Source organism: Bubalus kerabau, chromosome 21, assembly GCF_029407905.1.
Source record: "Bubalus kerabau isolate K-KA32 ecotype Philippines breed swamp buffalo chromosome 21, PCC_UOA_SB_1v2, whole genome shotgun sequence".
NCBI classification, from domain to species: domain Eukaryota; kingdom Metazoa; phylum Chordata; class Mammalia; order Artiodactyla; family Bovidae; genus Bubalus; species Bubalus kerabau.
This window is the reverse complement of record NC_073644.1, coordinates 59,985,491-60,013,203: the sequence shown is the minus strand read 5'-3', so window position 1 is coordinate 60,013,203 and position 27,713 is coordinate 59,985,491. Positions and strand designations below refer to the sequence as shown.

Genomic DNA, 27,713 nt, shown 5'->3' with positions numbered 1-27,713 from the left:
ATGTCACCTCTAGGTTTGTGATATTATTGAGATGAACAATCCATGGCATGTAGGCACATGTCCTGTAGTGCTGGGTAGCTTAAACGGATTATGTATATAAATAGACTTTGAATTCAGCCTATTTTGTAACTCATGCGTCTCTTTCTTTCCTTAGAGTCTCTTCCTCCTCCTCCTTGATATATACTAAGAATATTCCAACTTTACCTTCCTCAACAGAAGTCGGCTCTATGATGTACGTCTTCTTGCTTCTTTACCATGTGTATGTCTGTGGTCTCTACTAGTTTAATTTCCCTGCACTGTTTTGCTCATGCTCATCCTGCTGTGTGAATGGCATTCCTTGCTCTGAATCAGATGTTTCTTTCCTCTGCAGCTAGTTCTAGTTTGTTTTCCATTACATACCTTAACATAAATGCCTCTGCCAAAAAAGTAAGTAACTCAAACAGTTACTTACTTCAGTTCTTCAGTTATAACGAAGACTTATAGATACTGGGGAAAGGGGATCCCCTTACAGACTTACCGTCTGATTATGTGAGAGACTTGAAAACTCTTGTGTTCCTCTGGGTTCACTAGTTGATAGCAAAAGGGATCACAGAGAATCTGCATAGATGAATCTCCTAGAGACTGTTTTTTCTTAAGTGGTTTTAAGCATTTTATTAATCTGTGTTATATAGTAGATGCTTTTGTATATAATGTAGGAGGCATCCTTTGGGGATGAGTCAGAAAATTTCAGGTCTCCCTGGAAGTCCATAGCTTAATCCAAGTATTGTTAAGTACCTCTTTGAACTTTGTGAAAACTCTTATCTCTTTTACCTGCTTCAGGAACAAGGTACAGAAAGAAATCATTGTTTATAAAGAAGTACAGTGGAATTTAAGTGTCTAAAAAAATCTGACCATTCCCTAATGTTTCATGGTTAGTGGTGTAGTCCAGTAGAAGTGCAGGGAATTGCACTCTACCAGTTTGCCCCTAGCAAGGACCCAGGGACCCTCAGGGGCTGCCCTCTCCCTCCTTTGTGCCTGAAGATGGCTGGTAGGTGGTGTTTTACTTGGCTGAAACCCTGAGAATGAATAAGAGGCATTAAAGAGGCAGGAAGAAACTATCAGTTTGTTAGGGAATTATGAAGCAATCTACTCGGAAGGCATTTAAAACCACATCTAAAACTTCGGGAAAATCTAGATGTCTATATTTAGTTTTCAGGAAAACACAAGCAGTGCGGCCTTACAAAGTCCGCCTGCCTCGTGGCCTGGAGTCTCCCTGTGAACTGTGCGATGCTCACTTCACACACTGCCCTTGGTCTGCACCACAGAGGCTGGCCGGGATGTCACAGCCTAGCACAGGGGCTCCTCGTCCTTGGCTCTGAAAGAATCACATTTCCCTGTTACTTGTTCAGGAAAGAAGGCCATGGTTTGGTAGGAAAGAGCAGTCTGGCAACCGTGACTGGTCATTAAGAACTATTTATGTGTTTAGAAAGAGGTCATAAATATTGATTGAGATGCAGTTTATTCTATTTTATTTTTTTAGAATTGCAGAGTGTTATTAAAAAATGGAGGTTTTGGACAAGTCACTGTGTTGTCTCGAACTTGTCAGACCTTGTATTCTGCAACTGGGGCAGGGGTTTTGGAGCTTCTTTTAGTTGGAAACTGCTGAACTGGCAGACACGTCTCAGGGTCTGAGCAACAGTAGACTGTGTTCTCCAACACATGTTCTCAAAATGATCTATTTGTCTTCCATGACTTTTAAGACCTAGATCAAACTCATAATTCTCTAAGTGGAACATATAATGACTACTGGAAAGATGGATAAAACTGGGACTATTATTTTTATCCATTCTGGAAACTTTCCTCCCCTTAAAACGACTGTCCGTCCTAAGGTCTCAGTGGGCCATGAATAAGCCTTTGAAAGTTTAATAGTATCTAAGTTAAAACACTTTTGATTGCAAGTCTTGGAGAATAATTAAAGTTAGCATACGAGAAAAATAAACCTAATTTAAAAGCTACAAATATGTGCTGCTCAAGGACCCAGGCCTCTGGATAATACTAGAACCAAGAAGCAGTACCAAGAACCCAGAGTCTGTCTCTCTCATCCTTTCTCTCAGTTCAGTTCAGTTGCTCAGTCATGTCCGACTCTTTGCGACCCCACAAACCACAGCACACCGGGCCTCCCTGTCCATCCCCAACTCCTGGAGTCCATCCAAACCCATGTCCATCAAGTTGATGATGCCATCCAACCATCTGATCCTCTGTCATCCCCTTCTCCTCCTGCCCTCAATCTTTTCCAGCAGCAGCATCCTTTTTCTAGATTACTTTCTCAGTGCCTCAGAAAGAAGTATATCCATCCCACAACTCAAGAATTTACATGCTAACATTCCAGGCAAACACACCCAAATCCTAATTCCAAAACACCAAGAGAGACTGAGGGAAACAAATCCCTCTAGGTACTCAAAGTAGGAAGTGATTAATACAGGGGACTAGGTGCTCATAGAAATTCTGGATGGACTGAGGAAGGTTGGTTCCAGGTGGTGTCTCCAAGTCTGGGTCGCTTGCCAGAGGAGTTTTGAGAAGTTGAGGCTCCTCTTAAGAGCTGTCCAGTTGAGAAGCCCTTGCAGTTGTTTATCAGCATCCAGGAAGCTGGAGAATGGATATATGGAGTCTGTTGCAGGAATGCCAAACAGGGAAGGGATGCTGGGCTCCCATCTACTTCTGCTTCTAAGTCACAAGTGGGGCCAAACAAGTGGAACCTAATTCACAAAGAGGACCTAGTTGCAAGGGAGTCTGAGCAATGTGGGGGTTTTATTTGCTTTCCCACCTCTCTAATTAAAGTAAAATTTTAGAATGAAGAATGAGAGCCAATTCATAGTAACTACTACAGATTACGTATCTGCCCAAGGCTGACTCAGCTGTGGCCAAGGAGGCAGGGAGACATGGTGTGTACATGGGTGTCTGGGGCTTGCCCTGTGGTTGGGAAGGATGGCGTATGAGCTGGGCAGATAATCCAAATGGAATTCCTCACCCATTGAGATCCTTACACAAATATTTATGGAGGCCCAACCATGTGCTCTGTGTAGCAACCTGTACCTGTGACTTTGAGTTCAGAAGTTGGGTGTAGAGGATTGTGAGCAATAGCTTTCACATTTATTGTTTCATAAACGTCAGACTGTTGTTGTTGTTGTTGTTGTTTTTGTATTGCCATAGAAAGTTTTATCATCTCAATGTTTTGTTTTAAAATAAGCTTATGATTCACAGTATCTGCTTCCTCACCCCATAGCTGCCCACATCGGTGTTGGAATAAGTGGACAAGAAGGCATGCAAGCGGTCATGTCCAGTGACTATTCCTTTGCACAGTTCAGATACCTGCAGAGACTGCTGTTGGTGCATGGCCGGTGGTCTTACATAAGGATGTGCAAGTTCCTGCGATACTTCTTCTATAAAAACTTTGCATTTACTTTGGTTCATTTCTGGTACTCCTTCTTCAATGGGTACTCTGCACAGGTAATATACCACCATCATCATTATTATTAAATGAGTAACGCTCTTCTCTTACATGAATAAAACTACTTTTGAAAAAAAATTTATATTTTTCCCTCCCATGTTCACAGTTTTGATGCTGTGTCTCTTAATAATTGAGACATAGATCAATTAAGTTTACGAATTTTCTAAAATGTGTCTGGTGCTTTGAACTTACTTTGCCTTTAAAAAAGGCAGGATTTGTTCCTGGCCTGTGGACTTTTGTGTGTCTTTGCCTTCACCTTAGTTTTTTTTTTTTTCCAAGTCATCTTACCTTTAAGAATAGTGATAACAAATTGTTCAGCTTTGAACAAACTCTTCAGATTTAAGTATAAAATTATATTGTGACTAAAGGGATTATATAAATTTCAGGTGATCATAGACCCATTATGTCTCCATTGCTGCTAGTTTTTAAATTTTTACCTTTTGCTGAAATAGGAATGGGAACATATCTAACATGTTAAATTGGTGATATGGCAGAAAAATACCATTAGTAAAATATGAGCCTAAGCCAGTGCCTGTGGTTGTCCAAACCTCTTTGATGCTATGCCGCAGACAACTGGCATAAGAGGAGGGCCGATGTAGAAACTGGGCCAGGAGGTCTTGAGCAAGACTGGAACCTTCTTCCTGCTTCTGTGCAGGACTATGCATCAATGCTGGTGCTGAGTCAGCCTGTTTCCTCTACCCATCCTGATCCTCCCCCCCGCCCCCCGAGGGCTGGTGTGTGCGCAGTCTTGCTTATCCCTTTCAGAAGCCTCTTTCTTATATTCAAAATGTTTTAGATAATATTTAACTGGAAATGCTGAACCAGCAAGATAAAAGCAAACTTGAATGGTACATAGGTACTTTTGAACCAGTTGGATGTAACCTAATTCATTAATAAAAGAGGATGAACATGGATTTGTTTTCCAGCATTTTTCAAATAGACCAGATTCTTTTCCCCACTTATTTGAGGAGGGAGATGACTGTGAGAAGCCCTTTGATTCTGCCTACTCCATCCAAACAATCTCATGCCTACTGTGGGTATAGCTGGCGGAGGCGGGCGGGGCTCTCCCTGGGGATGTCCCTGCTTTGAGACGGCAGGTGCGTGCACACTGACTAGCCTGGCAATGTTTCTTGGTTGGTGACACAGAGACCTTGTCATCCCCTCACAGACCGCATACGAAGACTGGTTCATCACCCTCTACAACGTGCTCTACTCCAGCCTGCCCGTGCTCCTCATGGGGCTGCTCGACCAGGTAGGATCCCAGTGCAGACAGGGATGCTCTGCACAGACTGAGCGCCTGTATCAAAGCACACATCTCAATGTCTTCTCTTGGTTTTCACTTCTTCCTGAGTGAGCCCTATAATATTTCTACTGTCAGGTGCTTCTAGTTTTATAGTAAGAAAAGATTTCTGTGCCTGGGTTAAATCCATAAACAAGTTTGTTATCCTCATTTTGGATGCTGAGGTTTTCTTGTTAGATACCTAACAATATAGTATGTCTCTATGATAATGACGTATACATTTTTAAAGTAAATTATTTTAATACCTCCCCAAACTTCTTGGTTAATTAAATCTACATTCTATCATTACAATTTTTATAGAAGCTGCTTTAAAGAATAAAAAGAATAATCTGGAATTAGCTCATCATGAATGTGAAAATGCTTTCTCAAAGAATGAGAAACAATAATCTCTCAGGAGGTAAAAATAGGCTTCCTATACTTTTTAACATTACTAATTTGCTTTCTGTAAGTAGAAAACAGTAGTTTACCTAGTCTCTTAAAATTAAATATCAAATAGTGGTGGGCTACTTCCCTGGTGGCTCAGATGGTAAAGAATCTGCCTGCAATGTGGGAGACCTGGATTCAATACCTGGGTCAGGAAGATGCCCTGGAGAAGGGAATGGCTACCCACCCCAGTGTTCTTGCCTGGAGAACACCACAGACAGAGGAGCCTGGCGGCCTACAGTCCATGGCGTTGCAAAGAGTGGGACACAACTGAAGCAACCTAGCACAGTGATGAAGCTGCTGTCTGCACAATGAAATTATTCAGGATTTATCTTTAGTTTCTGCCTCCCTAAAACTTAACAAGTCGCAATTCTTTGTGACATAGAAGTTGTGACGAATGTATCTGAGTTCTTCGATCCTGACAGGCAATACACTCAACTCCATGTTTTCCCCTTAAGGACGTGAGCGACAAACTGAGCCTCCGCTTCCCCAGCTTATACATGGTGGGACAGAGAGACTTGCTATTCAACTACAGGAAATTCTTTGTCAGCTTGCTGCACGGGGCTTTAACCTCGCTGGTCCTCTTCTTCATACCTTATGGAGCCTATACGCAGACCATGGGGCAGAATGGAGAGGCGCCCTCGGACTACCAGTCTTTCGCCGTCACGATTGCCTCTGCTCTCGTAATAACAGTCAACTTCCAGGTATGTGGCTTTAGCTGACCGTGTCCAGGACCTACTGATACTGCATCCACCTCTGTGTAGACCAGCAGACACATCTGCCTGGCTCCCACTCTCCCTCCAACCGAGCCTCTGCTGCCCTGCAAGTATGAATGGATGCTATTTTCATCCCTTATAACAAATGTATTTCCTATTTCTTGCCTGAACCAAGAGCAGCTTCTGATTGTTCAGAAGCCAAATCATGCCTAAATTGCTGAATTCTATTTTCAGAATCCTTAGATCCTTTATTTCTTGCTAACTCCCCAAAATGAATGCTCTGTTTTTCTCTGGTTTCCCAACAGATTGGCTTGGATACTTCTTATTGGACTTTTGTGAATGCTTTTTCAATTTTTGGAAGCATTGCACTTTATTTTGGCATCATGTTTGACTTTCATAGTGCTGGGATACATGTTCTCTTTCCATCTGCATTTCAATTCACAGGTTGGTATTTTCTAAATTCCAAAAATAAATATATAGAAAAATGTCATAATTTAGATTCTGACATAATTTCAGGTTAAGTAAAAACACGAAGTGTGAATTACTGCGAATAAAAATTAATGTCCTGAGTAGAGACTGAACGGTGGTTAGTGGGTTGGAAGCAGGGTAACATGATGGGAGGAAAGCAAATTAAAATAACTTTAAGCTATAACTGTGCTTTTTATTTCTTCCATAAAATCTAATATTGGAAGGCTACTGGGAAACTAGGGATACATGTTTCCCAATATAGTACATGCTGATAGTATGATAGTGTAATTTTTCTAAACACTACCTAGAAATACATAATAAATTTGGGGGTACATTTTGATTTAGTATTTCCACATGAGGAATACACCCTAAGATGAAACACACCAAATTTTGGAAAGGTAATCTGTACAAAGATTGTATCACTGCAACACTTCTTTTAAAAACTGGAAATAACCCAAAGACCTAAGAATATTAAATTAGCAAAAGAAATTATGATGGAATTCTAGAACTTAAAAGTGGATTGTATCATCAGAAATATGTGCACAGAGCAGTAAGTAAACTTATGAAAAACAATAGTTTACAGCTGTATAAAGTATGACAAATGTTAGAATGAACTAATATCATAAAATTTATAAATAGCATAAATTAGCATTTATGAACTTACTGTGGATAGTGTAGCTTGGATTCAAAATGGAAAAAAAAAATGCCCATAAACTTGTTTCCCTGTAAAAGAATTTTTTTTAAATGACCAGTTGTTTGGTTATAAAACGCAGTAGCTGTGGTAAGAATCCACCTGCAATGCAGGAGATGCAGGAAATGTGGGTTCGATCCTTGGGTCCGCAAGTTCCCCTGGAGGAGGGCATGGCAGTTCACTCTAGTACTTTTGCCTGGAATATTCCAGGGACAGACCAGCCTGGCAGGCTACAGTACATGAGGTCACAAAGAATTGGACACAACTGAGCACGTACGTGGTAATAACCCTTTTCTTATTGGAATTGAGCTCATTTTTGGGTCTGTGTTCTTCCTTACTGTGACTGTGTTCTAAAATTTTAGTACCCAGTTACTTAGGATATTCCCATAGGGAGTGTTTGTTAAACCCATACACATTTATCAGTGTTAAAACCACATTTAAAAAATAAACACTATTATTTTTATAAACTCACAGTATCAAGTACAGAAAATATTGTAACAAATTTGGCTCAGTTTTAAAATTAAGTAGTATATATGATTACCTGGTTGTATTAACAGAATTGAATTGTTACTTCTTCTGACAAAAAAAACTAGAAGCCGAATTCAGTGGAAAAAGCCAAGCTCTAGCTGGATGGATATGGATTTTAATTCAGGAGTTGCATAGCTAGTTCTATACCTTGGACCAATTTTTTATTAATACTTCTCCACTACTTGGTTTCTTCATGTAGTAAAGACAGCAATACTCACCTCTCAGAAATGAGTAAATGGCATGATCTGTATAGAACACCTGCATAAGGCTTACCCACAAACAGCAGTGCCTGCTGTTAATATGTGGAGTTTCAAACCAAAGGTATAAATTGGAAAGTGCTTTTTAAAAAAATTTATTTTTAATTGAAGGATAATTGCTTTACAGTATTGTGTTGGTTTCTACCATACATCAACATGAATCAGCCACGGGTATATAGAGGAAAGTGCTTTTTTAGGTTCCTGGAGAAAAAAAAAATCCAAAGGTATATACTGCCTACTTTTGCATTTCTAATTAATTCACTGCCAACAAATGTACCTTTTTTCCTTATTTATTCACTTATATACATTTGCCTTGTTCCAAAGAATTTATGTTCCTAATTCTGCTTTGCTTAGTCTGGTTTTAAAATGTTCATTCCTTGAGCGGTGATGAGATGTTCTGGGGAGGGCAATCTGGTTGTAAAAGTTTACCAGAGAGAATCCATTTGTGGACTGTGGAATATTAGCCATGCCCTCCCCGCCCTGGGATGAAAGGACCATTGTGAGTCATTCTCTGCTTTTTCCAGGCACAGCTTCAAATGCTCTGAGACAGCCATACATTTGGTTAACCATCATCCTGACCGTTGCTGTGTGCCTGCTGCCCGTTGTTGCCATTCGCTTCTTGTCAATGACCATCTGGCCATCAGAAAGCGATAAGGTATAGAAAAAAATAGACTTCTCCTAACTCGGAGTGCCTCCCCCAGAAATCAGAGCCTTTCTCCAAAGCAGCTTTCCTGCAAAATTCTCAGCTCTTAGGAAGTTTGGTCTGTTTTTAGGACTACTTCTCTTTAACTTCACCTTGCAAATAAGTCCCTTGGGGTTGGTATTTTTGTTTGCTTGTTTTTATTATAAAAAAGGAAGAACAGTATGTACATCTACCCTCTCGATTTAGCAATTATACTATTAGTATTTTGCCCTGCATACAGGTTGGGATTTTTTTTCCCCCCATTTAAAGACAAATGTCACCTCTTATAGCAGGATCCTTTGAGCTGCAAGTATCAGGAAGATAGGGCTCAAAAGGACTCAGTGATAAGGTACCACCTCCACTCACAGAACAGGCTTCAGGCTCAGGCGATGAGCAGCGGGCTGGGTTTGTTTCTCTCTCTCCCCTCTGCGGTCTCCACTGTTGGCTTCATCTTTCTGAAAGACGGCTCCAGTGGTTCCTGGCACTGCATCCTGCCATGTCAGTATCCAGGGGTAGAGTAGAGACTGATTCTCCTGGAGCTTTCCCTTAGGAGCCTGGCGACTTTGGGGAGGGCTCAGCACACTCCCTTCATGTCTCCTGAGCCAAAATTAGGGCACATGCCCATTCCTGGACTAGTCGAGAACAAGGGAAATCAATCGGTCCCACCCTGCGGGTGGAGTCCACATCCCAGGAGGAGCCTAGCTGTGAGGAAGAGGAGGGCACCTCGGTAAGCTCCATCTCCGTCAGAAAGGAGGGGAGAGAAGCTGCCAGGCAGGCAAGGAACCTTCATGTCCTCTGTATCTCCCTCCCCCACTGACCAGAGTGTGCATTAAACACCCAGAGACACTAAGGGTCTTTTCTAAAACTGTGCCAGTCCGCCCTTTGAACTGGAAAGAGCACCAGCTGAGGAGTGGGAGTCCTGGCTTCTAGCTCTAGTCCTGTTTCTAGCTCTGAGAACTTGCAAGCCTCATGGAACCTCTGCCTCCGCTTCCTCCTCTCTAAAGCCAAGCTGGAGATGCCCACCCCTCAGGGAGGCGGGTGTGGGGAAGCCTGGTCCAGGGTCCCTGTCAGTTCGAGGGGCTCCCTCTGCGGCCACAGATCCGCGTTTCCATTCGGCCTCCCGCCTCTCCCGCTTCTGCAGATTCAGAAGCACCGGAAGCAGCTAAAAGCCGAAGAGCAGTGGCAGCGGCGCCAGCACGTGTTCCGCCGGGACGTGTCCACGCGGCGCTCGGCCTACGCCTTCTCGCACCAGCGCGGCTACGCCGACCTCATCTCCTCCGGCCGCAGCATCCGCAAGAAGCGCTCGCCCCTGGACGGAGTCATCGCCGACGGGTCGGCGGCGTACAGGCGCACCGTGGAGAGCTGAGGCACCGGCTCCCGGGTGACCTGTAGAACAACAATCGCATGAAGGAAACGTCTTTGTCTTTTTTTAATGAGAGACTGGGAACTCTTTGTAAAAAACTGAACTTGTCACGAGGATGCCGAAGACAAGAACCTTTTCAGCAAACGACTTGGTTTTGCTGTGGCAATCGTCCAACCTAAGAAGACCTTTTGAAAAGTCAGATTATTCAGATGCTGATGTTTCATTATGATTCAAAGTGAACATTTTAATCTAGGACAAGAGAATTTGAAAACGTCTTCTATTTCAGTTCAAATGCTATCGTTTTATAAAATTAGTAAGCTCTTCCTGTCTGGGATCTTTGTCAGGAATTCCCCAGAGGCTCCTTTTTCTTCCTGGAGTCTACCTTACTATAACAAAGACCTTATAATAGCAATGACAGAAGACTCATGAATGTTCATCTCCTAAAAGCTAAGTGCTCTTTTTCAGAGTTGATAACGGGACTGCATGATTTCATGTTCTCATGTGGATTTAATTCAGCTCAATCAACAAAAATGACTTCACATTTCATAAACACAAGGTCTGAGTCTGTTTCGGTTTACTACCAGGTTAAAAAAGGACATTACGTGCGTTTACTCTTACTATTGTATATTATTTCAGCCACTTCCTGTAGAACCAAGTGAGTTTATTGTCTATTATCGATTTAAAAAAACCATGCATTTAAATATTTATGTTTTTTTTTTTTTAAGCTTTTAAAAACTGAGGGTATCAGTGATAAATGGCAGAATATTCTGCAAAGCTTTCTTTTGAAAAGCAAACTTTTGTGCCTGCCTATGTGTAAAGTGTTTTATAAGGGACATAAAACAGACCTCATTCTTTTCTACTTAAGAGAAATGGCTGTTGGTAGCCATATTCCTAATAGTGTATCCTTCTAAAATTGAAGATGACTTTGGCAATTATGGAAACTGGCCTCCAAGAGGTAAGAGTGATTTATCCAGGGGCTTTTCTCATCCTCTGTGTTTCACACTTTCATTTTCGCATTCCAGTGAAGATACAGAAGTGTCTTCAATAATTCTGTTCCTTACCATTAGGTTGTGAATGTTCACAATATTCATTCGAGTTCTTTGTGAGGAAATCGCAGTGTGTAAATAGCTCATTGTCCAGGTATAAGCAAAGAATGTTTAGCTCTTTATTTTATGGACGTAAATTTCTGGAAGTTTACAACTTTTATCTTGTAAATAAACAAAAAATTGTAAGTTTTTTTTTTTTTTTTTAAAGAAAAGTTAGCTTGTGTAATTCTGTCAGTTTCAGATTTCTCTCCTGTTTTGCGAATTGTGGGAAAGGTCGACAATGCAAATGTGTCAAAGACTTCCATGGTTGGGTGCAATATTAATTTTAAAATGCAAATTGTTTTGGATAAATTATTTCTATATTCTGTAAATCTGAGATTAATGTATATTTTTGTTTAAAAAAATAAACTCTTTGGTAAAATTTTGGGAAGTACAATCTGTTAAAGTATTGTTTAAGTTCTTTAATTTAGAGTGGGGCAGATGATAGAGAATCTAGGCCTACCTGGTTTCTAAAGGAACACAGGGGTCCTTTATGGTGAGAAGTAAGCTGCAGACGGGGTACTAAGTGTAGGGGCGAAGTGGCTGAGACAAGAGGCTCCGACTACAGAGTCAGAGTATGGATTAACAGTTGGTAAGAACAACTGTATCCAGGGAGAGTGCATCTTAGGATATGAGAAGGGAGACAATTCATCCAAGTGACCTCAGCTCTCTGGAGGTAGAATAAAAGCAACAGTAACCCCTGACCAAAAGCAGGGGCTGGCAAGTGGGGAGACAGTTCAGAAATACAGGGTGAAGGACTGGCAGAAAAATAAGCAAAGGGATACTATCAGGATGTTGAAGGGCAGGACAGCAGGTAGGGACCAGGAGGGCCAAGTCTGACACACGGCTGCGGAACAGGTGGTCAGCTCCTGGGCAGGAAGGCAGGCTGGGACCCCATTAGGGAAATGGCCCATCTCCCTTGCAGAGGAGGAGGTTCTCTGAAGGACAGCAATGGAGGACTTTGGGGGGGGTGGTATCAGCAGTAGTAGCAGGTGATGAGAGAGTTCTAGTTCTAGGGGTGTTTTGTAAGGTACAAATCAGGACCCCGCTCTCCGCTCTTCTACACCGGGTAGAATTTCATGTCCGCATCAGGGCAACCCACTGAAGTGGGGCGGGGGAGGAGACAAGACAGATTATTAGCCTCTGTGAGAGGAATGGTATGAGAAAACCTCAGCAGACCTGGGGGATGGCCCCTTTAAAAAAAAAAAAAAGGCCACTTTCCCTTAGGATATGCTACTGTATTTAAACTGGTGAGGAACAAATGTTTCTAACAAGAGAGCACCACCTAAAGGTTCCTGCTGACGCTCAGGACCAGAAACTTGAGTAAAGACAACTGGTGGAGAGAAAATGGATCTTAAGAGACTCCGACGTGATAGCAAAATGTACCCTGATGGCATCTAAATGTTTTAACAGTTGCTGCCTCATATGATGTGAACGAAGCTTAGGAAAATTTTAAGACAGCTTCTAAAAGTCTTGTCAGAATCTGCTAGTAAGTTAGAGCTGCAATAAAACTTGTGGTGCCTTTATAAATACAAAAAGGCCTGGCAAAACACCGAGAGGGAAACGAAGCACTTCCAGGAAGAAGTCGAGATTGGGTTGGGCCCTTAAAAATAAACACTGTAAAAATAATTTTCTTGACCTGAATAGTCATTTTTCCAAAGATTATAAATGTCTTATAAGCATATGAAAACATCCTCAATATCATTAGTCAATAGAGAAGTACAAATCGAAACCATAATGAGATTCCACTTCACAGCCACTAGAATGACTATTAAAACAAAAGAACATGTGTGGACAAAAATATGGAGAAATTGTAACACCCCCCCCCCCCCATCTATTGCAGATGGAAATGTAAGACACTGAACACACTTTGGCAGTTCCTCACAAGTTAAACAGAATTACCATATGACCCAGCAATTCTCCTAGCTGTGTGCAGTGTGTATATACATATATCCCCAAACACTGAAAACAGGTACTCAAATACTTACACCTGAATGTCCACAGAAGCACTATTTACAATAGCCAAAAAGGTAGAAACAGGGACTTCTCTGGTGGTCCAGTGGTTAAGAATCTGCCTACTAATGCAGAGGACACAGGTTCAAACCCTGGTCCGGGATGATTCCACATGCCATGGGGCAGCAAAGCCAGTGTGTCATGGCTGAGCCCACACGCCCTAGAGTCCCTGCTCTGCAACAAGATGAGCCACCGCAATGAGAAGCTCGATCACCCCGACTGGAGAAAGCCAGCACATGGCAGCAAAGACCCAGCGCAACCAAAAGTGAGTAATATCTTTATCTTTTTTTAAAGGTAGAAACAATCTGGGGCTCCCCTGATGGCTCAGTGGTAAAGAATCCGCCTGCCAAAGCAGGAGGCACTGGTTCCATCCTTGGGTCAGAAAGATCCCCTGGAGGAGGAAATGGCAACCCACTCCTGGATTCTTGTCTGGGAAATGCTATGGACAGAGGAACCTGGTGGGCCAGTCTGTGGGGTTGCAAAAGCGTCAGACACGACTTAGTGACTAAACAACAGCAAGAACAACCTAAATATCCACCAACAGGTAAACAAATGGGGTATATCCATATAATGGAATACTACTTTGCCATAAAATGAGGCCAGTTTAAGACAGTGGCATTGGAAGACCCTGAATTCACTTCCGTCTGCAAACACACCAAATCTGTAGTTACATACGGAACAATTTCCTCTGAAAACAAATCAAAAACAACAACGTGCTAAGGGACTCAAGGAAAAACACAACAGGTGGGAAAAGCTGAGACATAATTTTACTGAAGAAGCCCACCCCTGGTACCCTAAACTCAGAGCTGCTCCACAAGGAACAGAGGGTGTAACTCACATGGGGCATCCCAACATTTCAGACCTGCGCCTGAGACAAGGCCCGGACACATCCAGCTTTGAGAGCCAACGGGACTCACATCTAAGACCCAAAGGTCACAGCAAAGAGAAATCACTATTAAAGAGCTCATACCTTCAGACTCATCCGCACCAGGGCCCAGCAGAGAAGGAGCCGACCGAGATGCACCCGGACTTTATGTAAGAGGCTTACTGCTTATGTTCAAGTGTTGGCCCGAGGGGTAGGCGTCTGGTTTAAAGCCCGTGTAGGGGCCTGCTGGGGCACCCTCCCAGCGCAGAGGCTGGCGGACACCATCTTTGTTGGCTCCCTTTGTCTCACTCCTGCTGGCAGGACACCATCCTTTTTATTTTTTTTAATCTAGGCTTCCTTTCCTCCCCGCAGTTGGCACCATCTTTATGCCCTCTCTATGCCGCAGTCTAGGGCACCAGTGTGTCCCAGAAGGGAGCTTCCACATGTATCTGGTGTCGTGCTTTCCATCAGGGACCCTGGTTTTTGTGATTACAGCTTAGGGGACATAAGGGACACCCTTGATTATCTGGCTATGGTGCCAAGTGGGGCTTATGCTCAGTAGGTCCCACAGGACTGTAACCAACAGAGAAAGCTTTTCACCGGCTCCCACCTCCAGGGCACAGCAAGAGGCAACAGTCCGTGAAGTCGTACTATGAGAGTCCCACTACCCTATCTCACTGTCTCTTAGTAAGTGACTTCAATACCGCAGTTTCATGAATGGATAGATCACCCAGACAGGACACCAATAAGGAGACATTTGTTTTAAACAATACGTTAAAGGAAAGGGATCTAACAGATACACACCATTTCATCCAAAAATAACAGAATAGATGTTTTTCTTAAGTGCACACGAAACTTTCTAAAGGGTAGATCACAAAACAAGTCTTCTTAATTTAAGATGACAAATCATACCAAGCATCTTTCTGTCCATGGTGGTATGAAACTAGAAATCAATCACAAGAAAACTGGAAAAAAATCACAAATATGTGAACTTCAAATGAACTATTACGGAACAACCAATGAGTCGATGCCAATGATGTGATATACATACAGAAAACTTCAAAGACTTCACCCAAAAAACTGTAAAAACTAATAAACAAAAAATAGTAAAGCTGCAGGATACAGTATCAATACAGTTGACTCTTGAACAGCAAAGGTTTGCACTGAATGAATCACTTATACGTGACTTTTTTCCAATAAATACACTATAGTACCATACAGTCTTGACAGCTGAATCTGTAGATGCAGGGGGCCAGCTGTAAAGTTATACAGACTTTTGACGGTGTGTGTGTGTGTGTGTGTGTGTGTGTCGGGGCGGGGGCGGTTCTGGGGGGTGTCAGTGCCCAACCCCCGTGGTATTCAAGAGTTTGCTGCTACCGCTCGGCCACACCTGTCTCTTTATGACCCCATGCACTGCAGCCTGCCAGCGTTCACCGTCTCCACATCCTTGCCAACATTTGTTATTTGTTGTCTTTTTGACAATGGCCATTCCAACAAGTGTGAGGTGGTACCTCATTGTGGCTGTGAGTTACATTTTCCTGATAATGAGTGATGTGGAGAGTATCTTTTCATGTACCTGTTGGCTATGTGTGTCTCTTTTGGAAAAATGTCTATTTTTTAATTGTTTTTGGGGTTGTTTTCCCTGTTGAATTGTTTATATATTTTGTATATTAACGCCATATAGAAAATGACTGGCAAATATTTCCTCCCATTCAGTGATGTCTTTTGCTGTTCAGGAGCTTTTTAATTTGACGTAGTCCCACTTGTTTGCTTTTATCGCCTTTGTTTTTGGTGTCAAATCCAAAAAAAAAAAATTATCACCAAGACTGACATCAAAGAACTTACCACTTACGTGTTCTTCTAGGAGTTTTATGGTTTCAGGTCTTACAGTCAAATAGTTTGGTCCACTTTAAGTTAATTTCTCGGTGCGATGTTGGGCAGTGGCCACAGCAGCCTACCCTAACTGACGTAAAATTAACCAGCGCGCCGGGAATGAGCAGTGAGCTAGCCAGTCAGCAGTGCCCATCAGAGGCGTCAGTACTTCTTCATGTTTATATGCAGAGAAGACATTTAAGCTGATCCCCAAATGAGCACGCATAACCCTGAAATCTATGGTAGTTTTACCATTGTTTTTGTTTTGTATAAAAAGAAAATCCGTTTTTCTAGTATTTTTTCAGTTGATGTGAAATTCATGTAACTTAAAAGTAAGCATTTTAAAGTGTGCAGCTCAGGCATTTAGTACATGAGTTCACAGTGCTGTGTAACCACCACATAGATCAAGTTCCAAAACATTTTCATTACAACAGAAGAAAACCTCACACCCATTGTGATGGTTAATTTTATGCGTCAACTTGGGTTGGCAGATGGCAGAGGGAAGATTAGATTACTGACAAGGCTGAACTGCTAACTGACTGCTAACCGACCTCCAGACTACTTCCGTATGAGAACAATAAATCCTTCCTTGTTTAAGCTGTGTTAGGGTTTCTGCTACTTGTGGCTGAAAGCAATTTTAAATAACACAATGCAAAAAATAACAGCAAATACACAAAAAGGAAAAGTGTAAAGGAGGGGAAAATGGTCTCAATACAATTCGATAAAAAAAAAATTAGATGCATAATAACTGTGGGAAAGGAAATATATCTACAATTGTTGAAGGTGATAATGGTTGTATTTTTGGAAAACACAGGAAGGTCAACTAAAGAAACTATGACAGTAATAATTCAACACGATAGTGGGAACAAAACAAACGTAAGGATAACTTTCATTTATCAGCAACAACAAACAGAAGATATAATGGGGACAAGATAGTACTGCTGACCTCTGAACAAGGCAGGGGTTAAAGAGGCTGGCCCCTGCACAGCTGAAAATCCGCATAAAACTTGACAGTTGGGGCTCCATATCTGTAGTTCCACATCCATGGATTTAACCAACCACGGACCACACAGTACTGACTGCAACATTAACTGAAAAAAAATCTTATCTAAAAAGTGGGCCTATGCAGTTCAAATCTGTGTTGTTCAAGGTCGAATGTTTGCTGTTACTGTTGTTTAGTCAGTCATGTCCAACTCTTTGCAACCCCATGACTGTAGCCTACCAGGCTTCTCCGTCCATGGGACTTCCAAGGCAAGAATACTAGGGTGGGTCCCCATTTCCTTCTCCACAACTATGTTTACAACTTCAAAAAAAAAGGATAAAATACTGAGGAATAAAGTTGACAATTAAGACCTATATGAACAAAGCTTTAGAACAGTAGTGAATTCACAAGAATAGTTAAGCAACTGAAAGCCATGTTGTGTTCTTAGATAAGTTTTAACACCATAAAGAGTAGTCTTCCTAGTATATAAAAGGCATATGATCTCTATAAAAATGCCAGTAATTTTCTTTAATAGACAGACTCAAGTTCACATGAAAATTATTACAATAAAAGCCAGGAAACTAAAAGAGAAAGCAATGTGGAGAGACTACCCCTACCATATATTAAATCATATAATTTTAAAAGTAATTTAAACAATGTGATTCTGATGCATGATTATACATTCTATGGAACAGTTTAGAAGGTCCAGAAATAGCTCCAAACATACGTGGAAATTTACTATACATAAAGGTGAGCTCAAAGGTCAACGGAAGACAGACAGGCCTGGAAAATCCCATGGACGGAGGAGCCTGGTAGGCTGCAGTCCATGGGGTCGAGAAGAATCGGACACGACTGAGTGACTTCACTTTCACTTCACTGGAACAACAGGAAAACAAATTGAATACCTTACGCTATAGTAGAATAAATTTCAAGTAAATAAAAGATTTAAATGTGAAAATACTCATAAAACCACTAGAAGAAAAACATGAGAAAATTCAAATATAGACTGAGTAGAGAAAGGCTTTCGAATTACGACGAGGGAATTCCCTGGCGGTCCAGTGGGTAGGGCTTTGCACATTCACTGAGGACCCAGTTTCAATCCCAGGTCGGGGAATTAAGATCCCACAAGCCCCGCAGCACATCCAAAAAAAGAGACTAAAAGTCCAAAGCCTCAAAAGAAGACTCAGACTAGTAAGTTCAAATATAAAAATGTAAAAGCCTTCCTTATTTTAAAAAAGTACAAGAAGATAAATGGTAAAGTAGATAAAAATATATTTGCAACTCACGTCAAAAAGCTAATTATCCTAATAAACAAAGACTTCCTTGGATCTGAAAGACTCCAACAATCCAACAGGAAAAAAAGAAAATATGGGCAAAGCACACAAAGAAATCACGGCAAAAGAAATACAAATGGCTCTTACACACACACAAAAAGATGTTTAATCTTATCTGTAATAAGAGAAATCCAGATCAAAATGATTTTAGTAGACCACGTTCACCTATCAACTTAGCAAAAAAGAAAAAGGTTGGCAATGCAATATTGATACTATGGCAAACAAACCCCCTATTTTATTATTGGTAGGAATATAAATTGATAAAACTCTTAGCAACTTATCTATTAAAATTTCAAATGTATATACATTGTGACCTAGCAATCACATTTCTCAAATTCATCCTGCAGCTAAATTTTTCCCACAGGGGAAATGACATGTACAATGACTGTACTGCAGCACTTTGTAGAAAACACTGGCAGTGAACGAGGAATCCATCCCAGGAGACTGGGTAAACGAAGCAAAGCACTGCTGACGGCAGAGCGCCATGAAACCACAGCAGAGACTACCAGGGAAGAAGAGCTGCATGATTCACTGTCTTGTGAGGAGAACGGGTACAGAACTGTGTGTGGCGGCTGCCTTTCATATACAAAACAACAGAGGAGGAGGAAATGAAATTGATCTACAGATTCACACACTCCCAATCAAAATTTCATAGGTTTTTTTTACGGTAAGAACTGACAGAGTGATTCTAAAATTCAAGTGGAAATGCCAAGGACCTAAGATAGCCAAAACGAGAAAGAAAAATAAAGTCAGAGAAGCTAGTACCACTTGATTTCAAGAATTATTATAAACCTATATGCATGGGAAGGTGGGCACAGTAAAGGACATAAATGGCAAGGACCTAACAGAAGCAGGAGACTAAGTGGCGGCAAGAATACACAGAAGAACCACACTAAACAAGTCTCAGTGACCCAGCAACAGTGTGCTCACCCACCTAGGGCCAGACATCCTGCAGTGTGAGGTGGGCCTCAGGCAGCATCACAATGAACAAAGCCAGTGTGTGTGTGCGGGGGTGGGGATGGAATTCCACCTGAGCTATTTAAAATCCTAAAAGATGATGCTGTTAAAGTGTGCACTCATAGTCAAAGTCTTAGTTCTTAGTCGTGTCTGACTCCTTGTGACCCCCATGGACTGTAGCCCACCAGGCTTCTCTGTCCACAGGGTTCTCCAGGCCAGAATACTGGAGTGGGCTGCATTTCCTTCTACAGGGGATCTTCCCAACAGAGGGATCAAAACCAGGTTTCCTGCACTGCAGGTGGATTCTTTACCATCTGAGCCACCTGGGAAGCCCCAGCAAATTTGTAAACCTCAGCAGTGACCACAGGACTTTGCCGACAAAGGTCTGTCTAGTCAGAGCTATGGCTTTTCCAGTAGTCGTGTATGGATGTGAGAGTTGGACTATAAAGAAGGCTCAGCACCAAAGAATTGATGCTTTCAAATTGTGATGCTGAAGAAGACTCTTGAGAGTCTCTTGAACAGCATAGAGATCAAGCCAGTCCATCCTAAAGGAAATCAACCCTGAATATTCATTGGAAGGACTGATGCTGAAGTTCCAATACTTTGGCCACCTGACTCAAAGAGCTGACTTATTGGAAAAGACCCTGATGCTGGGAAAGATTGAGGGCAGGAGGAGATGCGGGTGACACGAGATGGTTGGGTGGCATCATCAACTCTATGAACAGAGTTTGAGCAAGTTCCAGAAGATGGTGAAGGGCAGGGAAGCCTAGTGTGCTGCAGTCCGTGGGGTGGCAAAGAATCAGACATGACTGAGTGAGTAAACAACAACTCACAAATTAAATAACAACAACAACAAAAGAAATTATATTTAAACCAAAAAAGGATAGTTTGAGTTGGTATTTTTTCCTACTTAAGTCACAAATCCTCTCAAAAGATTTCCCTAGCCCACATATTCCTCCCTAGACCAGCAGCCCTCCGAGGTTTACTGTGCCCCCTTGGGTGCCTGGGAATCCCAAGCCACGGTGGTTTCCAGTTCATGGTTACTGACTGAGAGCCATGTTCTATCAGGCCATTTACACACACGTTGTTCTTTGACCTCTGAAAAGTCTAACATCTTAAGAAAAAGGAAAGTGAAAGTGAAATCGCTCAGTTGTGTCCGACTCTCTGCAACCCCATAGACTGTAGCCCACCAGGCTCCTCCATCCATAGAATTTTCCAGGCAAGAGTACTGGAGTGGGTTGCCCTTTCCTTCTCTAGGGGATCTTCCCAACCCAGGGATAGAACCCAGGTCTCCTGCATTGCAGGCAGACGCTTTACCATCTGAGTCACCAAGGAAGCCCCCAAGGTCATGTTAAATAAATGGCAGCATCAATAAAAGTTGAGAGGATGTTCCGTATTCAAAGACCGGTACAGATTTACCATCCAATCAATAATCGGCTAAGACAAGCTCATTTGTAGGATGCATAGGAAGAAATAACTCTCAAAGTTCTTAAATTATCAGAAATTTGGCTTTGGGAATTCCCTGGCAGTCCAGTGGTTAGGACTCTTTGCTCTCTCTGCTGAAGGGCCTGGGTTCAATCCCTGGTTGGGGAACTAACTTTCTACAAGCTGAATAGTGGGGCATAAAAAAGGGAAAGAAGAGAAAGAAAACAAATGGTCTCAAAACTTTTTTGGGAGCCATATGGCTTGCGGGATCTTAACTCCCCAACCAGAGATTAAATTTACGTCCCTTGAAATGGAAGCAAGGAGTTCTAATCACTGGACTGCCAGGGAATTCCCCAGCCTCAAAAGTTGAATGAAATTATAATGAAAGTGTTTACAATAAATATAAGAGGAAGGGGACTGCAGCCATGAAATTAAAAGACGCTTACTCCTTGGAAGGAAAGTTATGACCAACCTAGATAGCATATTCAAAAGCAGAGACGTTATTTGCCAAAAAAAGTCCGTCTAGTCAAGGCTATGGTTTTTCCTGTGGTCATGTATGGATGTGAGAGTTGGACTGTGAAGAAGGCTGAGCGCCAAAGAGTTGATGCTTTTGAACTATGGTGTTGGAGAAGACTCTTGAGAGTCCCTTGGACTGCAAGGAGATCCAACCAGCCCATTCTAAAGGAGATCAGCCCTGAGATTTCTTTGGAAGGAATGATGCTATAGCTGAAACTCCAGTACTTTGGCCACCTCATGCGAAGAGTTGACTCATTGGAAAAGACTCTGATGCTGGGAGGGATTGTGGGCAGGAGGAGAAGGGGACGACAGAGGATGAGATGGCTGGATGGCATCACTGACTTGATGGATGTGAGTCTGAGTGAACTCCGGGAGTTGGTGATGGACAGGGAGGCCTGGTGTGCTGCAATTCATGGGGTCGCAAAGAGTGGGACACGACTGAGCGACTGATCTGAACTGAAGAGGAAGGGAAATTCTAACATAGAGAGAAATCTAAACTTCCCAACCAAGTATGCTGGTGAAAAGGCCAGGGTGCTCTTGCCAAATTCAGGATCTATGTCACTCACTCCAGAATAACCTATGATCTCCACTTGGAGCGATGACCAATGTTCTTCATTCTCAAGGTGCTGTCACAAGCCCTGGAATGCTTCTGTTTCTTCCCACCAGGGATTAAAGATACTAGATCTGGATTGTGAAGCCAAGGAGGGAGGGCTCCACTAGCTTTTGGCATCAGCAATCAATTCTTCCAAGTGATAAGAATCAACCTTTAGGCTAGAGGTCAATTTGCCAAATGGGACTCATCTTGCAGGTTCATTACAAAATGAGTGTGGAGCCAAGCTGCTTAATGAGTAAGCTAGTCTATGGAAATCCTATAGGAGGCTTCTAGTCTATGGAAATCCTATAGGAGGCTTCTGGTAATCATTCCCTTTCAAATTCTCAGCTACCCTCCGCTTATTTTGTGAAACCAACACAAAGTGTAGGCTTCTTGAAGAGTTTAATAGAGGTAACACTAAGGACTATTTCTAAAAATAGTTATGGTTCAAGTTTTTTGAATATTTGCATCAGGATTTCATCATTGTAAACATCTTGAGTAAATATTGGGGGCTTCCTCCAAGGTTCAGCAGGTCAAGAATCAGCCTGCAACACAGGAGACTGGGGTTCAATCCCTGGATCGGGAAGATCCCCTGGAGGAGGGCATGGCAACTCCCTCCAGCATTCTTGCCAGGAAAATCCCATGGACAGAGGAGCCTGACGGGCTACAGTCCATGGGGGCGCAAAGAGTTGGACACGACTGAAGCGACTGAGGTAAATATGGACCCAGAAGAGCTCTTTTCCATTTACCGGGTTTGTCCAAGACTGGGATATTAAGATTTTCTGACTTGGGGTGAAAATACCTTCACTTGGATCTGCTCCAACAGCAAACAACAATCCTCATCAACCAAGAAATTATCAGCTGGGCCTCTGGGACTCCCAGAGACCCCCCAGGAGCCTCAGCTCCTGCTAAACTGGTACCATGACTGCTCTTCCAAATTACCTGGAGGAGGTCCACCTCACTGCTTTCAGAGACACAATTCACTGCCTTGAAAGCTTCTCTGGCTCTTCTTCCATCTGATTCTGTCTTCACCTTTCTTCAAGGCTACCCCAAATCCCATGTTATACCCAGGACAACTCAAAGAAACAGGGGTTGGGGAGTCATGGCACTAATCCCCACTTGGCAGAAAATCCAAATATAACTTTATAATCAACCATCTGCAAATTCAACCACCCCCAGAGTGTAGTACTGTAGTATGCTATTGCTATTATTGGTTAGTCCACAAGTCATGTCTGACTCTTTTGCAATCCCATGAACTGCAGCCCATCAGGCTCCCCTGTCCATGGGATTTCCCAGGCAAGAATACTTGAGTGGGTTGCCATTTTCTTCTCCAGGGGATCTTCCTGACACAGGGATCGAACCTGCGTCTCCTGCATTGGCAGGCGGGTTCTTTGCCACTGAGCCACCAGGGAAGCCAGCATTTTGGGGGGAGGACGACTCATATTGGTTCAAACTCATGTTGTTCCAAGAGTCAACTGTTGTACTTCTTACACTGAACTATAAGGTAAGCAAAGGTGTTGAAGCTGAAAAGTTGTGGAGTTTTGAGACTCAGAAAGCTCCTATTTAATGGCCTGAAGCTAGAGAGAGGGCATTTTTCCTGAGAGTTGGGGCAGTGGAAAGGATCTGCAAAGTCTGAGATACTTGGAATACTGGCCAGAATTCACTGGGGGTGAAGGAGGGTGGGACAGGGGATGGGGAGGGCCCACCAGCAGCCCTCAGCAGTTTGAAGGCTTGAAGGTTTGGTTTTGCAGGATCGTAAAACAAAAGAACAATGATTAACTATCAATACCACTTATGTTCTAATTCAGAAGGCTCTCTAGATGCCGAGCACACACTTTCTGTGTAACTTGACCTCATATTAACCTCACAAAGGGAACCTTTCCAGGGGGTTATTAGCATTTTACGGACGAAAACCCTGAGGCTCGGAAAGGAATGCAACCAGGGTCACCGAGGCACAAAGTAAGAGCCCCGCTTCCTGGGGTATCTGGCTTTAAAGCCCCATTAAGGGCAGCAGGATTTCAAAATAATTTCATTCACTTTTAGGGAGACATGATAAGATAAAGGTAGCAGCTGACAACCATGAAGGAGTTCTGGGAATCACAGAAATAACGAACAAAGTGAAGTGCTTAAATTTAACTTTACAAGGAAAAGGAAAGTTATGTTTTCAGGTCCTTAAATCAATAGCTTCACCGTAATCATAACCCTACTTTTATGTCTGCAATTTCAAACCAGTTTTAAATATTAAGCTTTTTTTTTTTTTTTTGGACTGCTTGACCGATTTGTTAATTAGCAAACAATTAACCTCCCCTCCCCGCCACACCGGCCCCTCCCCCCCCCCCCCCCCCCGCCCCGTTCCCGGCCCAGGGACGGGGAAACGTGCCCGAGAGACCCTCACAGGGATTTTCGCCGCTTCTCTCTCCAAAACTGTTTCCAGGAGCAAATAACTGATCGCTTGAGGCAGCTCTAATGAGCCCTGTGATTCGGTTAGGAGGCTGCGCGCTGAGAGCGTCACCCCGAGGACAACGTGAGGCCCCGCTTTCCCGCCGCACTTGGGAGGTGCGCGCGCACCGGGAAAGCGCGCCCACGGGTGGGACCGCGGATGTGCCCGGAGACAGCATGGCGGCTCCGGCATAAGGAACCCGGAGCGCAAGCCGGAGGCCCGCTACGGTGGCCCGCGGGGGCCCATATAGTATTAGAATGCTGACTCCCTTTCGGCTCCTGGTGGAGCAAAGGGAATTTCCGCCCAGGGATCAGAAGAACCCTGAGCGGTCGCGGGGACAGAACAGCCAGGACCACCAGAAGAGGGCACCCCCAGCTGGCCAGAGTCGGAGGAAGAGAGAAGAGCAAGGCCATTCATTGAATTCCTTCATTCCCTCGTGAGCACCGACAAACTTCGGTTTGTTCTTGATAGTGACTCTTTTCCGCGATCTGTAAAGGGAAGTTCTGTTTCCGGAGAGATAGGCTGGACTAAATCAGTCTGTCCAACAGCTAGTTATCAAGCGCATACGGAATGTAAGGCTCTGTGCTAAGTGCCCCCAGAACGTATGAGCCTCTTGTCACTCTTCATTGAGTGTGTTTCCTGGTTAGAGAAGATGCTATGTACTGTGGAGATGGACAGGGCATATCCAAGTCCACAGATGCTGGCCCTGTAGGCAGGGAGGGTACATCCTGTCTGGACGGTGACTCACTCTATAGTTGATGGGCATGTTGCTGCCTCCTTTGGGGGTTAAAGGGCTTCCCTGCTGGCTCAGATGGTAAAGTGTCTGCCTGCAACGTGGGAGACCTGGCTTTGATCCCTGGGTGGGGAAGATCCTCTGGAGATGGAAATGGCAACCCACTCGTTTTCTTGCCTAGAAAATCCATGGACGGCGGTCACAAAGAGTCGGACACGACTGAGCGACTTCACTCACCCCGGGGGTTAAATGCAATTCACCAGCCACCAGTGGGACACAGGGTCGCCTCAAAGATTAGTGTCCCATCAAGTCCTCAAATGATGCTTTTGAACTGTGGTGTTGGAGAAGACTCTTGAGAGTCCCTTGGACTGCAAGATCAAACCAGTCAATCCCAAAGAAAACCAGTCCTGAATATTCATTGGAAGGACTGATGCTAAAGCTGAAGCTCCAATACTTTGGCCACCTGATGTGAAGAACTGACTCATTTGAAAAGACCCTGATGCTGGGAAAGATTGAAGACGGGAGGAGAAGGGGCCAACAGAGGATGAGAAGGTTGGTTGGCATCACCGACTTGATGGACATGAGTTTGAGTAAGCTCCAGGAGTTGGTGATGGACAGGGAAGCCTGGCATGCTGCAGTTCATGGGGTTGCAGAGTCATACACAACTGAGTGACTGAACTGAAGTCTTCAAAATCAGTTTCCATTGTTGTCAGCTGGGTCCTCTGTAGTGGTAATCAGCTAGCTAGTTCAGCCTTGATGAAAGCCCATGTAGTTGAACCCATTCATAGCCTCCAGCCTGTTACTGTAGCCACAGTGTATGGTTTCTTTGAACAAGCACTGGGGGACTTGGAGGGTGGGGGAGGGAAAGCCAACATCCACAGTTTACAAAGACCCCCCTCTCCACCGAATGCCTTCTAAGGGGTGTTTACATGGAGCAAGATATCTTCACATTATGTGCCCATTCAGAAAAATTCATCCACATACCTCCCCACCAGACCACCATTCCTAACCTCTAATCTTGTTCCTTCTAAGCCCCTGATTAACTGGTCAACCCTTTAGCCAGTGTCCATCAGTCCCTTGTGCTACCTCTACGCACCTACGTGGTAAGCCAGTCATCCACTGAGTTCTAGCATCTGAGACGATTCCCCTTTGAAACTCTCCTTTTTAAAACTATATCTTTTTTATTTTTAGTTTATCTATTTATTGGCTGCACTGCACAGCATATGGCATGTCCCTGACCAGGGATCAAATTTGTGCCCCGTGCGTTGGAAGCACAGAGTCTTAACCATTGGACAGCCAGGGACATCCCACCACTGTCTTTTCAGAGCCGCACCAAAGCCGAGGCTGTAATACTGGCTTGTGCCAGCCTATTATGCAGGTGTCAGAGACTGGACGTGGGGAAATCCCCTGAGTCTGTGGGTGTGGCTTGGGGAAGAGGCAACAGTGCCATCAAAGCAGGTGCTCTGGGAATCTTCAGGCCCAGTCCTGTAGACGTGCTTTCTTTCCTCTTTACAGTGGGATATCTCTGTGTGCATCCAATTTTATGGATCAGATGACACTCAATGCATGAAGGACAATTCAGATGACAGTCTGTGGCCTTCAGGTGAAGGTGCAGCCAGCCTGCCATGAGGGAGGTGGAGCAGGAAGAACCCGAACTCACCCCATCCCTGCCAGTGCTCCCTACTGGCTACATCTGCCCAAAAGACAGAGAGCCCATTGATGTGTCTACATGAGCCAGCCTCTGGGGTCTCCGTGCAGGATGAAGACGAGAAATTCACTGGTTGGGCTGTGATGGCAGCCTCTAAGATGGCCCCCACTTATCTCCACCCCCTGGAATTCACCCCCTGTGTAGTCTTCTCCCATATTGTAGTAGGGCTGGTCTGTGCGACCAGTTAAAATACAGCAGAAATGATAAATGTCATTCGTTGGTTGGGTTATGAAAAGGCACTACAGTCTGGGTTTTAGTTGGTGTGGCAGGTAGCTTCCTAAGATGGCCCTGGGATCCCTGCCACCTCCTGGGATTCATGCCCTGGTGTACAACTCCTTTCCTGGAGTGTAGGCTGGACCAAGTGACTCGAATCTAAGGAACAGGATATGGCAAAAGGGATGGGAAACCAAGGACCATGGCTTCCGTCTTGCCTGCACACTCTCTTGCCTTCTTGTTCGCTTGCTCTGGTGAAGGACACTGCCCACCGGAAAAGGCCTCGTGGCAAGGAGCTGAGGGAGACCTCGGGCCAAGAGCCATCGAAGAACTGAGGCCTTGAGTCCAACACCCTGAGGAAGTGAGTCCTCCTGACACCCACAGGAGCCTTTGGGAAGAGCATCACCCAGGTGAGACTTAAGAATCTCAGACTCTGCTCACTTCGGCAGCACATCTTCTAAAACTGGAATGGTAACAGAGATTAGCATGGCCCCCGTACGAAGACGGCACACAAATCTGTGAAGTGTTCTGTATTTTTGTGTTATCTCACAACTTTCATCACAAACTGCTAAAAAACAATCTTAAATGAGCTCCAGATGACACCTCTATGGCAGCCTTTTTAGAGACCTGGTCCACAGGCAGTGTGAGAAAACAACTGCCGCTTGCAGTTTGGGGGTAATTTATTCTACAATATAGAATATAGGTAACCAATACAGTCTCGCTGCCTCTCTCCCTCCCTCCACTTACTTCTGGAGAAAGTCAGCTGTCCTGTCATTGAGGAGCCCACCTGACATGAAACCACAGCCTCTTGCCAAGAGCCAGATCCTCACCTACTCAAGCCACCAGGTGACTGCAGCCCCTGCCCCACAGCTTGATTCAGAAGAGACCCTGGGTCTGAATACCACCCGCCCCCCATCCACTCCCCAGTGCTTCAGCCTCAGAAGCTACCTGAGATAATACATTTGCCTTTCAGCTGTAAGTAACTAAGGCATGGGCAAAGCAAGCATTCAACAAACAGGGAAAGGGGAAAGTCCATGAAACTGGGTGAAATATTCTTAAATCA

The 27,713-nt window shown here is 43.7% G+C and overlaps 1 protein-coding gene and 1 non-coding gene across 3 annotated transcripts in view; both read left to right on the top strand.

Annotated features, from left to right (window-relative positions):
• Nucleotides 1–11,397, top strand: part of ATP8B1 (ATPase phospholipid transporting 8B1) — a 109,745-nt gene extending 98,348 nt beyond the window's left edge. For both annotated transcript variants that reach the window (XM_055559593.1, XM_055559592.1), the window contains exons 23-28: nucleotides 3,263–3,486; nucleotides 4,656–4,739; nucleotides 5,669–5,914; nucleotides 6,232–6,370; nucleotides 8,395–8,525; nucleotides 9,694–11,397. In XM_055559593.1, the coding sequence (XP_055415568.1) occupies nucleotides 3,263–3,486; nucleotides 4,656–4,739; nucleotides 5,669–5,914; nucleotides 6,232–6,370; nucleotides 8,395–8,525; nucleotides 9,694–9,918 (1,049 nt within the window). In that variant the 3' untranslated portion in view covers nucleotides 9,919–11,397. The remainder of the gene's footprint in view (nucleotides 1–3,262; nucleotides 3,487–4,655; nucleotides 4,740–5,668; nucleotides 5,915–6,231; nucleotides 6,371–8,394; nucleotides 8,526–9,693) is intronic.
• A 15,686-nt stretch (nucleotides 11,398–27,083) lies between these two features.
• LOC129636365 (U6 spliceosomal RNA) lies at nucleotides 27,084–27,188 on the top strand. The gene has a single exon (XR_008706903.1). It is a non-coding gene; the product is annotated as a U6 spliceosomal RNA (small nuclear RNA).
• The last annotated feature ends 525 nt before the right edge of the window (nucleotides 27,189–27,713 follow it).